General features: G+C 47.9%; 1 protein-coding gene across 2 annotated transcripts in view; it reads left to right on the top strand.

Moving 5' to 3' along the window:
* Positions 1–12,471, top strand: part of LOC147444349 (uncharacterized) — a 47,486-nt gene extending 35,015 nt beyond the window's left edge. The window contains exon 3 of one of the 2 annotated variants that reach the window (XM_086526989.1): positions 11,903–12,471. In XM_086526989.1, coding sequence (XP_086383115.1) covers positions 11,903–11,995 — 93 coding nt within the window. In that variant the 3' untranslated portion in view covers positions 11,996–12,471. Of the gene's footprint in view, positions 1–5,616; positions 5,932–11,902 lie in introns of those variants that run through there. The other variant, XM_086526990.1, reaches the window with a different exon arrangement.
* Positions 12,472–13,878: the final 1,407 nt, after the last annotated feature.

The raw sequence follows: 13,878 nt of genomic DNA, 5'->3' as shown, positions 1-13,878 counted from the left end.
TTGCTCTCTACCAAGTTTCTTCATCAAGGTTCCACATGTTCTTATCATCAGAGCCTCCTTCACTGTCTTCTTGGAGTTCCCTCCCGAGCTCTGGTCTTCAGGAGCCACATTCAGCAAGTGAACCGGTTTCTATCCTGGCTGAGAGCTCCTTGTCAGCTATAGTGCAGTGCTTTGTTGGTCATCCTGTGACCTCCTTATGTAGGCTCTTGGTGATGTCAATTGTTTGTTCTCCCTCATCTTTGTCATCGAATGCTCTCTCTCTTCTATTTATCCTTTGCATATTGCTGCCTGATCCTATCAGTTGGTGGGCTGTGCCCGACATTCGATCTCTTGCATTGTTCCTTGTCCCTTTCACGGCTGGTGGCTGGTGGCTTGTGGTGGTTCAGGTTTTTTGACATACAGTAGCAGGGCACTTTTTTGATTTACACTTCGCTTGTCGTTGCACTTTTTACTCTCTTTAGGAGGTTTTTACCCTGGCTTTCAGTTCTCTACAGTTTGCCATATGGCTCGTTGTATTCAGTTTTTACAGTTTCTAGATTGTTGCCTTCGGGCACACTTTGTACTCAGTGATATACTTGCCCTCAGAATCAGCACTATTTGGGCGTTCTGAGGGGTTTTCAAGTAATAGAAATCAGCCTTTTTTTGAGAGAGAGAGAGAGAGAGAGAGAGAGAGAGAGAGAGAGAGAGAGAGAGAGAGAGAGAGAGAGAGAGAGAGAGAGAGAGAGAGAGAGAGAGCGCTTTATTAACGTCTACTAGAGGCCGAACTCGACCTATGAGACAAAATCGATGTACAACTGTCAATGCCCTCTGGGTGACCAGAAAAAGGACAAAATAGAACATGAAATAAAATAAAATAGGACTGAACTAGTAGGATAGGAGTGATGAGTGGAGTGGGGTGGGAGATGGAGCACTAACACTAAGGGTATGTGGAATATATGCGTAGGGGTGTACAAGAATGCAATGCAAACTAGCTAGCTCCATCCAGTCCCATAATGTGGATGTAATATCTGATACATAGGCGATGGCGAAGTAAAAATTCCCTGTAGCATGATCTCCGGATGTAGATGTAAATGAGCGATTTGCTCCTGGATACGGCGCTGATGCCGAGCCCGAATCTTTGTAATCTCCCTCTCATGTAGTACAGGTGTCTGGTAACCAGATGCTCTCGGTCTCCGTCTGGCTCGGAGGTCCTCAGCTCGTTGAAGGGTAACCCCCTCCTGTGTTGGTAAATGCACTGTAGTAGATCTCTGAAAGAAGTCAATGAGTTGGAGCTGCCGTCTCTCCCTCCCTGTAATAGGATCCTGTAGTAGCATCTCCCTATGACGTTGTATCTCCGTCACGAACTGGCCAAATCAGCGCTGGTCTGGTGACTCCATGATCTGGCGTAGTGTGGGGTGTCCACTGAACAAGGAAGTGTATCTGTCTCTGATGTCACTGTATGCTCTGCACCTGCATACGTAATGCTCCTCGCTCTCAACCTCCTCCTGACATAGTCTGCAGATCCTCTCTGCTCTAATGACCCGTGCCGCTCTGCCTGCCTCAATCTCAAGCTGGTGTAATGATACTCTGAGCTGGCCAATCGCCACTCGGGCACTGTGGGGCATGTATACATCCATATATCTGGGCCTCTGGATAAATCCATCCTCGGAGATGCTCAAAAAGGAGTCTCTGTAGTATAGCATCTTCGTGGGCAGGGGCTGGTGGGGTGTGATCCAGGTCCGTGTTGTGTATCGCTGTAATAGGTCCTGTCTCATAACTCTGTTCCTCTCACTATGTGAGAGCTGTATATGTGGGGCATCTGGATCGTACTGAAGAGGTGGTAAGTGGTCTATGTCCCACCCACATCGAGTCAATAACTGTATCATCTGTGCATACCATGATCCTGTGTCACCATCCTCCGCTAGCTGTCTAGATGCCTCAAAAGCTTTGCGAGATAGTCTATCAGGGTCCATATCTCGTACTCTGTGAATAAAGCAGACCACCTGGAAGAGAGCCTCTACTAGCGTGGGCGGGGCATCAAACTCTGCTCTGATAATGTCATGTGGTACTGAAGGTTTACTGCGAATCACCCGTGAGAACATCAAGATCTGCGGTCTCTCAATCTGTGTCCAAAAAGAAGTAGAGAGCCCAGGTGCCCAAACTGCCGCTGCATACATCAATGCTGGTGTGACCAAAGTATCAAAAAGCCACCCCTTTGTGCGGGGTTCGTGAAAGTGTGCCTGATGACACTGTCGCTCAAGCATGGCCAGAGCAGCATATCCTCGTGTCAATCTATCCCTCGCTGTTCTTGTCATAGAGAAGCATCCCGTTGTGCTAGCAAATGTGATACCCAAGTATACATATGAGTCCACCACCTCAATCTGGCCTCCTGTAAGGGTGAAGATCGCCTGTCGTCTAATGTGTCCAGATGTGTGAAATATCATAACCTTGGTTTTCCCAAGGTTCGCTGACAGCCCTCTCTGTGTACAAAAATCATCTAGAGCCTGTAGGTGTAACTGGAGTCCCGCCTGTGACTCAGACACTAGAATGACGTCATCAGCATATAGCATAACATGGACAAGTGTACCTGAGATGTCAACTCCTCCTCCTCCTCTGTGTATGATGAAGTCAGCTACCTCGTCAATGTAGAGCCCAAAGAGAGTGGGAGACAGTGGGCATCCTTGCTTCACACCAATAGTGCTAGCAAGGGTCTCAGATAGACCTCCTGGACAACGTACTCGACCCAGTACTTTCTCATACAATGCATAGATGCCCCATATCATCTCCGTGGGTATCCCTAAAGACTGAAGCCGATGAAAGAGGCGCTCCCGTGGTACTGTGTCAAAGGCTTTGCGAAAATCCACAAAGCAGCAATATAGCCTCTTCTTCCTCGCCTTTGCCTGGTCAATCAGACAACGGAGAGTGAAGATATGATCAATAGTAGAGAAAGCCCGTCTGAAACCTGCCTGCCCTGGAGTGCGTAGTCCCTCCCTCTCTGCAAGTGTACTCAGCTCTGCCTCTAGTACTGCCTCTAGTACTGCCTCTAGTACTGCCCCATATAGTTTGGCCAATGTATGACCAATCATGATCGTCCTGTAGTTCCCGGGGTCTGTCATGTCCCCAGCTTTGTGAATAGGAGCTATGGTGTGCATGGTCCACTCTGCTGGGAAGCCCTTTGCTAGTACCCTGTTAAACAAACGGGCAATAAAAGGTGCAAGTGTATCAACTGCATATATAAGGTGCTCACTCTGCATGCCTGTATGATCTGTTGATCTCCCATGCTGTAGACGTCTAATGGCTCTCTGTACCATACTTTCTGTAAAGAAAGTCGATGTGGTAGGACGGGATACTGATGGATGGGGGATTGGAGGCTGATGAGGTACATGGTAAAGACTCTTAGCATATGTGTGCCATGTATGCGGATCCTCTATGGGGGTAGGAGAGTGAGGCTCTCTAATCCTTCGCCACGTTGTGGCGGCATCTCGGCTCATAAGTAGATGATACATATCCCAATACTGTGCCTCCTCGTATGCTCGCCGTTTGCGGCGTGTAAGGGACCGCATCTACTGTCTGGCCTCTCTCTGAGTGATCTCTCCCAAAGCTTGCAGTCTGCGAAGACGTCTGTAAAGCTCCCTACACTCATCATCATACCAATGGTTCTGGGGCATGGTCCCAGATCTCATCGTATGTCCTGTATGCATGTGGTGGGGGAAACTGCTAATGGCGGATGTGTGTAACAATGAAGAGAGCTGAGCGGTAAGTGTACTCATGGGTGCCGATGGATCCATCTGGAGTAGCCCATCATAGACATGGTGCTCATATATGTCAGCGAGGTCATGTGTGAAGTAGACCGTGGTGTGATGCGTGGCTCTGGGTGTGGCAGGTGTACATGATGAACGTGCAAAGGATAGAGATAGGTATGTGTGATCTGCCCCAATCGGGCACTGTGGTATAGTGAAGGAGGTCACCGCCTGTGCTGCCTCTCTGGATCCAAGTACATAATCCACTGTGCTCCCTCCCCCCCCAAATGGAAAGCATGTCAATGCGCCGGAGCCAGGCCACCGTAACATCCCGTTATATATAACGAGATGGTGACGGGCGTCGAGCTCTAGTAAGTGGTGCCCATATCTGGTGTTGTCTGGCCCAGTGTCATCAGAAATCCGGGTGGCGCCTGTATCCTCTGTCTCCATAACAAGCATCATCTCTGGGTCCTCCATATCATACATCTCACACTGCCTACTCTGGGTCCTGGCGTTGAAGTCCCCCATCAAGAGGACCTCACCCATAGTGGAATAGTGCATAATATCCTCAGAGAGAGCCAAGTAGGGTGAGTCGCCTATTGGTATAGTCTCCTCCTCCTCCTCCTTATCACTACTCTCAGTATTCTCCTCTCCTTTAGAAGTGGCATATCTTGACCCTCTAGGTGAGAAGTAGCATAATGCAATGTATAATACTCGTCCCGCAGATAGGTGTAAGCAAACCCACATGTATCTCGCATCTGGGTCCCGAGCCACTATGTGGACTTGCCCCCGCATCTCTCTCTTGACAAGCATGGCTATACCTCCTGATCCTTGTGCAGTACTTTGTCTCGTGGTCCTCCTGTAAGCTGACTCCCACTGGTATCCCTCCATTCTGGGTAGGCCTCGCTCTGGACTTTGATGTGTCTCTGTGAGTAATATGATGTCATGCCCTTGCATTACTTCCTCTAAGCGTCCTGGGTGTGTCCATAAAGCTCCATTGCAGTTCCAAACTGCAATATGTATGCCTGATCCTGGTGGCTCATGTGTCCCATAGGTCGCCTGCTGTTACTTTAGGCATAAGTCGTTACGATGGGCTACTTGTGCCTGGGTAAGGTCATCATCCATATATATGGTCTTATCCTTTAGATCCCTCAAGATGACTCGCTTCTTGAGAAAAGCAATCCTCTTTGCATCATTCTCAAACTGAAGGATAAGGGCACGTTCCCTTGTGAGGTCTTTGCCTGCTCTCCATACCTTATTAATGGGGACTGGTTCATCTGCATTGTAACCCAACGTTTTACACAGGGCAGCGCCAGCCTCTTCTGGCGAAGTACCCTCTACTTCCTTGATTCGGTGATCCTGACATTAAGCCTCCGGGCTTGACGCATCCTCTCCTCCGTTAGTGTAGCATTAACGAGATCTATTTCTTTTATAGCAACCACCTTTGCTTTCCCATTCACTATTGTCTATTTCTCCTCCTCCTCTTGTTTCACTTCATTCTTTACCCTATCTACCCATGTCTTATGTGAGGCCTCAATCTTCTCCACTGTTTCTGCAACCACAAGAGTCGTCGTCAGCTTGAGTTTCTCATGAGCTCTCTTTAGATCTGCTAAATCTGAAATCACCTCCGGTGAGAATTCTCCTTCCTCCCGGCCCTGTTCTTGAATCTTTTTTAATTCAATTTTCAAGTTCTGTACTTCGTTTTTCAAGTGTTCTTCTGATCCCTGAATGGCTTTAATCTCTACTTTGAGATGCGCATTCTCTTCCTCTAGGCGGTTAATGCGATCCAAGAGAGACTTTTGGACAACGTTTAGGCTTTTGTCAAGTTCTTTTTTTGCATCAGTAATCAGTCTTTTAAGTTGAGTTTCTAAAGCACTCGTCATTGTTGTTATTGCAGGTAAGTAACGAAAGCGAGCTCAAGGGGTTTACACTACCACATTATGCATACATCAATTCCACATTATGCATACATCATATGTTTGACCATTCATGTGAACATTCTTGTCTGCATTAACCACCACAGTAACCACAGTCATGTGTACATTATTGTCTGCATATCCAATTATACTGTGACTGTCTGTCTGCTGTTTAGTGAAGGTCCTGTATTCTGAAAATTCGTGACTGCAATACCTGTGTGTGTGTGTGTGTGTGTGAGAGAGAGAGAGAGAGAGAGAGAGAGAGAGAGAGAGAGAGAGAGAGAGAGAGAGAGAGAGAGAGAGAGAGAGAGAGAGAGAGAAATGAAATGAAATGTTATATTAACGTCTTCAAAAGGCCAAAGTGACCTATGAGACCAAAAAGTTACAATGTGGTGGATCTGACACAAAGTCAAAGTAACAAACTAACAACATAACAAAACAAAAAAATACTACGGGATCCTAGACTGGTCGATGTGAACTAAGCAAAATGGTTGGCTGGCTGGGATAGCTAAATCATAGGAGATCTAGCATCGGGCGTTGGCGGATCTCATCAATCTCCTCCATGGTCAGTAGTCTGACCGGGCGTCGTGCATGCCTGGCCAGAGTGCTCCGAATCTTCTGATGAAGCCTCCGTCGATGCTGTGTAGTCCTCCGCACTCGTGGGCGCCTGGATTTCCCCAGCTCAATCGCTCGGTTGATCAGTGTGCCTCTGGTGTGAGACGAAAGTGAGCTCTCCTGTGGTAGTAGCTCCTGCGGCGGCTGTCCAGTGTCTGCTCTAAAGAAATTTGTGATCCGTCTCTGAGATTGGCTAGCCTCTCCACTCATCAGGCTATCTCTGTGTCTGCGCAGCTCGGGCAAGAACAAACCCAGGCATCTCTGATCCTTGTATCCCTTGACTCTGGAGAGTGGTCCAAAACCCTCTCTGAACAAGCAATGGAAGCGGCCTCGTATCTCGTAGTAGACGGGGCAGCGACATGTGTAGTGCAACTCTGTCTCAGGCTCCATGTCACACAAGGGGCATGTCCTGGCCTCTGCCGGTACTCCGCTGTATCTCCTAGCCTCAATCCGCAGTTGGTGTTAAGATGTGCGTAACTGGCCAATAGCACATCGTATCCCATGAGACAAGTGGGTGTCCATGTATCTGGGTCTCGTCACAAAACCATCCTCCGTAAGCTGGAGAAGATGCTCTCTGTAGAAAGCCATCTTCGTGCCCAGCTCCTGTGCTGGTTGTATCCATGTCCTCTTGGTGTCTAGCTGGGTCAGGTCTTGGCGGATGAGCCTGGTGATCTCGGACTGTGTAAGAGTGAGAGATGGTGCATCCAATGAGTACTGGAAGGGTGGCAACCTGTCTATGCTGAACCCATGCGCTTGAAACCATGATGTCATCTCCCCATACCAGCATGCTGTATCTCCCTGCATGGCTAACTGTCGAGAGGACTCAATTTGATCTGGTGAGCGCCTGAATCACTAGTGGGGGGGGGGGGGGGGGGGGGGGGGGGGGGGCGCTAGCTCTGCTCGGATAATGGCACGTGGTACTGATGCCTTGGCTCTAATGAGCTGCGAGATCATAGAGACGAGAGGTTTCTCCATGCTCCTCCATCCATCAGTGGGACCCGATCTCCCGTGATGATTCAGTGAAGGTCCCCATATCTCAGCTCCATAGAGCAATGCAGAAGCCACCAAGGTGTCAAAGAGCCAGAGCTTCGTCCGAGGCTCCTGAAAGTGAACCTGTGAACACATCCTCTCCAATCCACCCAATGCTGCATGGGCTCTAGTCAATTTGGTCTCTGCTGCTCTCTTGAGTGAGAATGCAGGTTCGCTAAAAACCACTCCAAGGTAAGTGTAAGCATCTATGTACTCCACATTTTCCTGGCCATATGTGAATGTAAGTGCTGACCTCCTGATCCACTGTGGGGTGGTATTAAACACCATAACCTTTGTTTTACCAAGGTTGACAGACAAACCACTTTCGTGGGAACACCTATGCAAAGCATCCGAGTACGTTGGATCCCCTCCGGAGATTCGGAGATCAACACAATATCATTAGTATATAACAAAAGTGGAATCCATGTCCTTGCCAGCTGTGCACCTCTATCACCATCGCTCTCAATGTAGTCAGAAACCTCATCCACATACATACCGAATAGAGTAGGAGAGAGCGGGCAACCCTGCTTCACCCCAATACTGGAGTGAACCGGTGTAGATAGTCCCCCAGGGGTGCGTACATGCCCTACTACTGATCTGTACAATGCCATGATCCCCCAAATGAGCTCTGTGGGTACTCCCATCTCCTGTAGTCTGCACATCAATCTAGCTCTGGGTACTATGTCAAATGCTTTGTGGAAGCCCACAAAGCTACAATAGATCCGTCTCCCATGAGATCTGCCCTCCTCGATGATGGCCCTGAGTGTCAAGATATGGTCAAGAGTAGAGAAGCCTCTCTTGAACCCTGCCTACCCAGCTGCACGCATTCCTTCCCCCTCTGCCCATCTACTCAACTGCTTCTCAAGAATGGATGCATACAACCGTGCCAATGTGTGTCCAATCATGATAGTGCGATAATTCCTAGGCTCCATAGGGTCTCCTGACTTGAAGATAGGCTCCAAGTATCAGGCAAGCCCTCACACATGGCACGGTTAAACATAACTGCTAGAAGCTCTGCTAGTAGATCTTTGGCATGTATGAAATGCTCAGCCACTAAGACATCATGATCATATGCTCTCCCAGTCCTCATCCTGTCAATGGCTTTCTTCACCATCTCAGCGGTGAAAAAAGCACATGTGTGTGGGCATGGATTAGGGGGGTCGGGAAGGGGCGGCTGTCCAGGTACTGTGTACAAAGATGATGCATATTGACCCCAGGTCTCTCTAGAGGTAACGGCAGGGGGGGGGAGGGGGAGACTGCTCATGAAAGAGCCGCCACACCTCACGCGAGTCCTGACTCAAGAATAATTGGTACAGATCCTGCTCTAGTCGAGCCAAAAATGCCCTCTTCTTCCGTTGCACCAGGCGTTGGAAGTCAATCTGTGAGTGTCTGTGAGTGATGTCCCCCAAAAGCACCTCCCTTTGAAGTCTAGCTCTAGTCTGGCGGCACTCCTCATCATACCAGCTGTTCTGAGGCATGCTCCTTGAACGGCGTCTCTGCTCAGGCTGGGCGTGTGGGTATGTCTCTGCTGCTGCATCATGTAATGTCTGTGTCAATATAGTAATAAGCTCCTCCAGCGGTCGCCCTGGTTCTTCAGTGCATAGGCGTCTGTAGATCCCGTCTATGTATACAGAATTCGTCTCCCGCGTGAAGGTGTATCGAGTAGGGGCTGCTACCCGTGGCCTGTGCGCTACACTGAACTGGAAGGAGATGGTCATCGACACAAGAGCATGATCCACTGCCACCCCAACCGGTCTGGGCCCAACTCTGAGATCTTGGATACAAGAGATGAGATTCGGCTGTGCCATGACATAATCCACTGTGCTGGTTCCATGTCTGGTGGGAAGCATGTGAAACCTCCTGCAGACAGGAAACCTCTGTAGGCCATTCAAGATGGCCAGTCCATGTGCAGTGCCCATGTCTATCAGGTGTCGCCCATACTCAGTATATTCCACATCCTGTGATAGTTTGGACAAGCCCGTCTCAACAACATCTAGCTCTCTTAGCATCTCCTCTGAAGTATCATAGAACACTGTCTGGTGCTGGGCGGTCCTAGCATTGAAGTCCCCTAGAATGATAATGTCACCATCTCTAGAGAACTCCCATATTTCATCATCCAAAATAGAAAAGGGGGACTGTCCTTTGGGTGATGCATAAACTGACGTACTCTGGGGAAAGTAGCAAATAGCAATGTAAAGATATCTGCCTGTCTCTGCTTTCAATCTCACCCACATGTACCTAGCCTGCTCATCCCTGCGGGCTATATGTATCAATGGCTGCAGATCCTCTCTAAATAACACTGCCACTCCCCCTGAGCCCCGTTCTCTGTGCTCTGATCGCGTGTCCTGTCTGTAAGCTGTTTCCCATTTGTATCCACTGATGTGAGGCAGGGATTGCCCAAGGGCCTGATGTGTCTCAGAGTAGAAGATGATGTCTCTTCCAGTAAAACTATCCTCAAAAGCACCCACATCAAGACGCATAGATCCATTACAATTCCAGGCAGCCACTTTGAGTGTGGTCCCATAAGTCTCGCACCGTCATGTGGAGCGTTGCTCCAGTATTACCACTCTTCCATCTAGGTAAAAGGCAATCTTGCCTTTTCCCCTTGCCGCTCTAATCTCCGGCATTACCTCCTGCATATGAGCGATCTGCGAGAGGGTAAGATCATCCCCGAGAAAGATGCTTGTCTCTTTAAGAGTTGGCCTTTTCTTCAAGAAGGACTTCTTCGCTTCCATGGAGGGAAAACGGAGGATGAGTGCCCTTTCTTTTGAGGTTTCCCCACTGCTTCCATTTTTCTTTATGTTGCCCACTCTCCAGGCTCTTGTGTGCGTCGGATCATGAACCCCCATCAAGGCCATGAGTTCTTTTACCTCCTCGTCCACATTGTCTTTGTCTTTAAGACCGCAAATTCTCACATGTAAAGCGCGCACACGTCTTCTTTGCTCCTCCTCTAGTGTCAGATTAATGATAGTGGGTGTGGACGTGGACGTTATCTCCTTGCCTTATCCTTTCTTGGCAACCTCGATCCATTTCTCGGCTTCATCCGCCTTCTGTTGAGTTTTTGTAAGAACATCTACCCAAGAAGTCATCATCTCTTTGTGTTGCTCTTCTCCCTCTTTGATGGCCCGTACTTGCTCCTTGATCGTGTTGATTTCTTCGATTACCGAGGGTTGCAGTTCGCCTTCTTCCAGTGTGTTTCTTGATCATGCTTCGGCAAGATCCTTCTTGAGTGATGGAATCTCTTCATCCTGAGTCGTCACCCGATCTTCCAGTGCATTTATCTTGCTTTCTTGGATCAAAACGCGTCCTTTGAGCATTTTTATTGTGCCCAATAGATTGTGGTTCATCTTGGTAATGGTCTCCGTCATTTCCTCTTCGCACTTTTGAATGGCATCCTCTAGGGGGTTGGCTTTATCATTCAGCTTCCTCATGCTTAATCGTCACCCGGAAAACGAAAGCCACTAAGCGCACATGCATCCACATTACGCATACATTGTCTCCCGCATCAAGCATACATTTTGCGCGTCCTTGCAATTTCTGCGAAATCTGCCAAGAAAATCTGCTATCTGAATTTCTGAATTTTCTGGGGTTTTTTGTATTTCTGGAATTCTGTCAGCAGATTTCTGAGAATTCCTTAAAATTCCCTGCTGCTGGGAAATTGCTGGACCTGTCAGCAAATTTCTGAAAATTCCTGAAAATTCCCTGCTGCTGGAAAATTGCTGAAAATTTGGGGGGCGGGGGGGGGGAATACAAGGCACAAACAGTGCAGTGGGGCTGGCTGCAGCAAAGTGCAGGGGCAAGGGGGCTGCTGACAGCAGGACACAGCGGGGGTGGCTGGGCGAGTGGGGGAGCGCGAGGAGGTATGGCAGGGGAGGGGCAGCGCGAGGGCGTGGCAGGTGGGGGCAGTGCGTGGGCAGCTGGGGGAGCGAGAGGAGGTATGGCAGGGGAGGGGCAGAGAGGCAGAGAGAGAGAGAGAGAGAGAGAGAGAGAGAGAGAGAGAGAGAGATGTCACAGCCCTAGCTCTGCCATGGTGAAGCCCATCATGAGTATGTTGCGGAGTTGCGGAGTTGCTGTGCAGCCTTTGTGCACTCTGCTGCTGGTGTGCGCCGAGCCTGCCTTTATTTGTAGCAGCACTCTCTGTTTACTGGCATTCCTTTTTTTCTATCTCCTCTTTTGTCTTCAAGAATCTATCATGTTGCTCGACCTGAAGTCTTGACCCTGATCTTAATCCTTGCACAGCATGCATGGCACATGTACATGTATTTTCAGGGGCTCAGCATAGATAAGTAAACAGGTCCTCGCTTTTACATTGTCCCTTTACATAGATGTGTAAACAGGTCCTTGCATTTACATTGTCCTTTACATAGAGTTAGAAGTGGTATAATTTCAATCATGAGTGAATTAAATGCTTTATGGGGACTGAATCCTAAGCCCTAAACCCGAAATTGTAACCCTAAAAGACACCAATTTCACAGGAATGTGCCTTTTGAATATCTTGTCAGTTGCACAGCTGTTGATTGCTCTAAATGACTAGTCCCTTCTGGAGATTTTGAATTGCCACCTTTTCAGTGCTGACGATGCGAAAATGTTTTCGACATATAAAAGAATCGACTGTTTTTACAGAGATTGATTACAGAGTACGAATCTCTAGCAACCGTGAGGCGAGAACAAGAGCTTTTATTGGCGCAACTCACCTACACGAATGCCTCCACTTGAAAAAGGCCTGGGATGCTGTATGTGACAAGTGAGCTTCTGGGTGTAAGGCATGAGAGGAGTGTCTTCTTATGTGTGGCATGTTCAGAAAGGCTTTACCCAGCAGGAGGCTTTGAGTAAGGCCCCCAAATCAACATGGTGTTGGTCTTGCACTGCACCCATTGCACTCACCTGCCTGCCCCCAATGAGTGGACCTTGACCCAGCCAGCCCCTCACACTCTTGCGCCCAGCCAGCACAACGATTGCCCACACCTGCCAGTGAAGCGAACATTGAATGCTTATTAGCCATGTACATTGGAGTGGACTCAGTCTATGTAAATCCCAATGTTACATGAATTTAGCTCAACAAGCTTACATCCCCTTTTAGTTCAACTCCCTTTTCCTTTTCATTTGATACAGTGCTCAATATATATATATATATTTTCCAAAAACTGGGAAAACCTAAATTTGAGACATATATTGAAGGTTTTGACACTAAATTTTGTAGGTTTCCCATTCCCCCCCCCCCCCCCCCCCCCCCCCCCCCCCCCCCCCCCCCCCCCCCCCCCCCCCCCCCCCCCCCCCCCCCCCCCCCCCCCCCCCCCCCCCCCCCCCCTCCTCTGCGCGCGTGCCTTGAATCGAGCATTGATTTGATGTCAGCCTTCTTTCTACCCTGCCTTATGCTATTATCAGGCGAGAATTATTTCCTAATCAATGCTTTTGCTTCTTCCACGAGGGAACTCTGCAACACTTTCTCATCTGGCAGAGGCAAAGAGTGAATCATGTGGATTGAACATTAAACATGTGGATTCTGTGTAGGAAAGCACTGCTGTAAGGTGTGGCACTATCTGTTAGCAATGCTCAGCTTTGGAATGTTTCATTGTTATTGGCTAGGAGGAATGTCAAATATTGAATACATGGTAATCTGGTCTGATCATATTTGTGATGCAAATAAGAGGAAGATTATCTCAGGCTTCTACAGTGTGCCGTTTCAAAACATCGCTTGCTAGTTGGTTGGCATGCTATGGTAGTTCTACACACATCTTCTGATCTTCCTAATTGTCATGTACACCAGGTAAGTGTGTCTCAGCGTTGAAACTCAAAAATTGCTGGTTGAGAGCAAGAGGAAAAGGAAAACCGTGCCTATATTTTGAGGAATATAGTGTGAAGTATTAAGAATTAGCTCAATATTTCAAAAGTTCTCACCAAAAGGAATTGTCTAAGTCCTGAAAATGATCAACATTCAGCAAGCGATGGCATAAGCTCGTATAGTGGTTAATACGTTCATGCCATGGCATAAGATTGTTTTCAAGGGAATAGCAATTAGGATTAGGTCTCTACAATTTTGAAATAATGAAAAAAACCCTTGGAAACTTCTAAACTTCAAAAGTGAGTGAAATGAAAAGCTTTATGACATTGGTAGTCAAAAGACTCTGGCTTCTCTACACATACAGAGGTTGTGTAGGGGATGCACACAATCTGTGTAACTTTCCCTTAGTCTTCTCTACTCAATAGACTTTTCCTAAGGTTATGCCTATGAATAAGAATTTATATTTTAATAGCAAAAGATGACTTTCAAGAGTATTGATTGTAGAGGTGAAAGCCACATTTAGGTTTGCTAGCATGATCTTGATGCTGATCAAAAAATGTCTACATACTTATGTTTTGATTGTAAATGGCCAGCAAGCAAACCATAGAGCCTCTGTGGATCACAAAACTAAAGCACTTGAAAGGGTTTGGCATCAAAAGGCTTATGCTACTCTTGGGAGCAATAGCCCTAGAGGGCCTTGTAAATGTAGAGGCCCTTCCAATGATAAAGCATCCCCATAGAGTAGGTGGTCTAATGCTTTTGAAAACTCAAAAAAGACAAAATGGAAAAAATCCTTATAAAAGATATAATGGTCAGT

Source organism: Adiantum capillus-veneris, chromosome 13, assembly GCF_014529385.1.
Source record: "Adiantum capillus-veneris isolate H3 chromosome 13, ASM1452938v2, whole genome shotgun sequence".
Taxonomy (NCBI): Eukaryota; Viridiplantae; Streptophyta; class Polypodiopsida; order Polypodiales; family Pteridaceae; genus Adiantum; species Adiantum capillus-veneris.
Note: the sequence above shows the minus strand (reverse complement) of the source record. Positions and strands in the feature narration are given on the sequence as shown.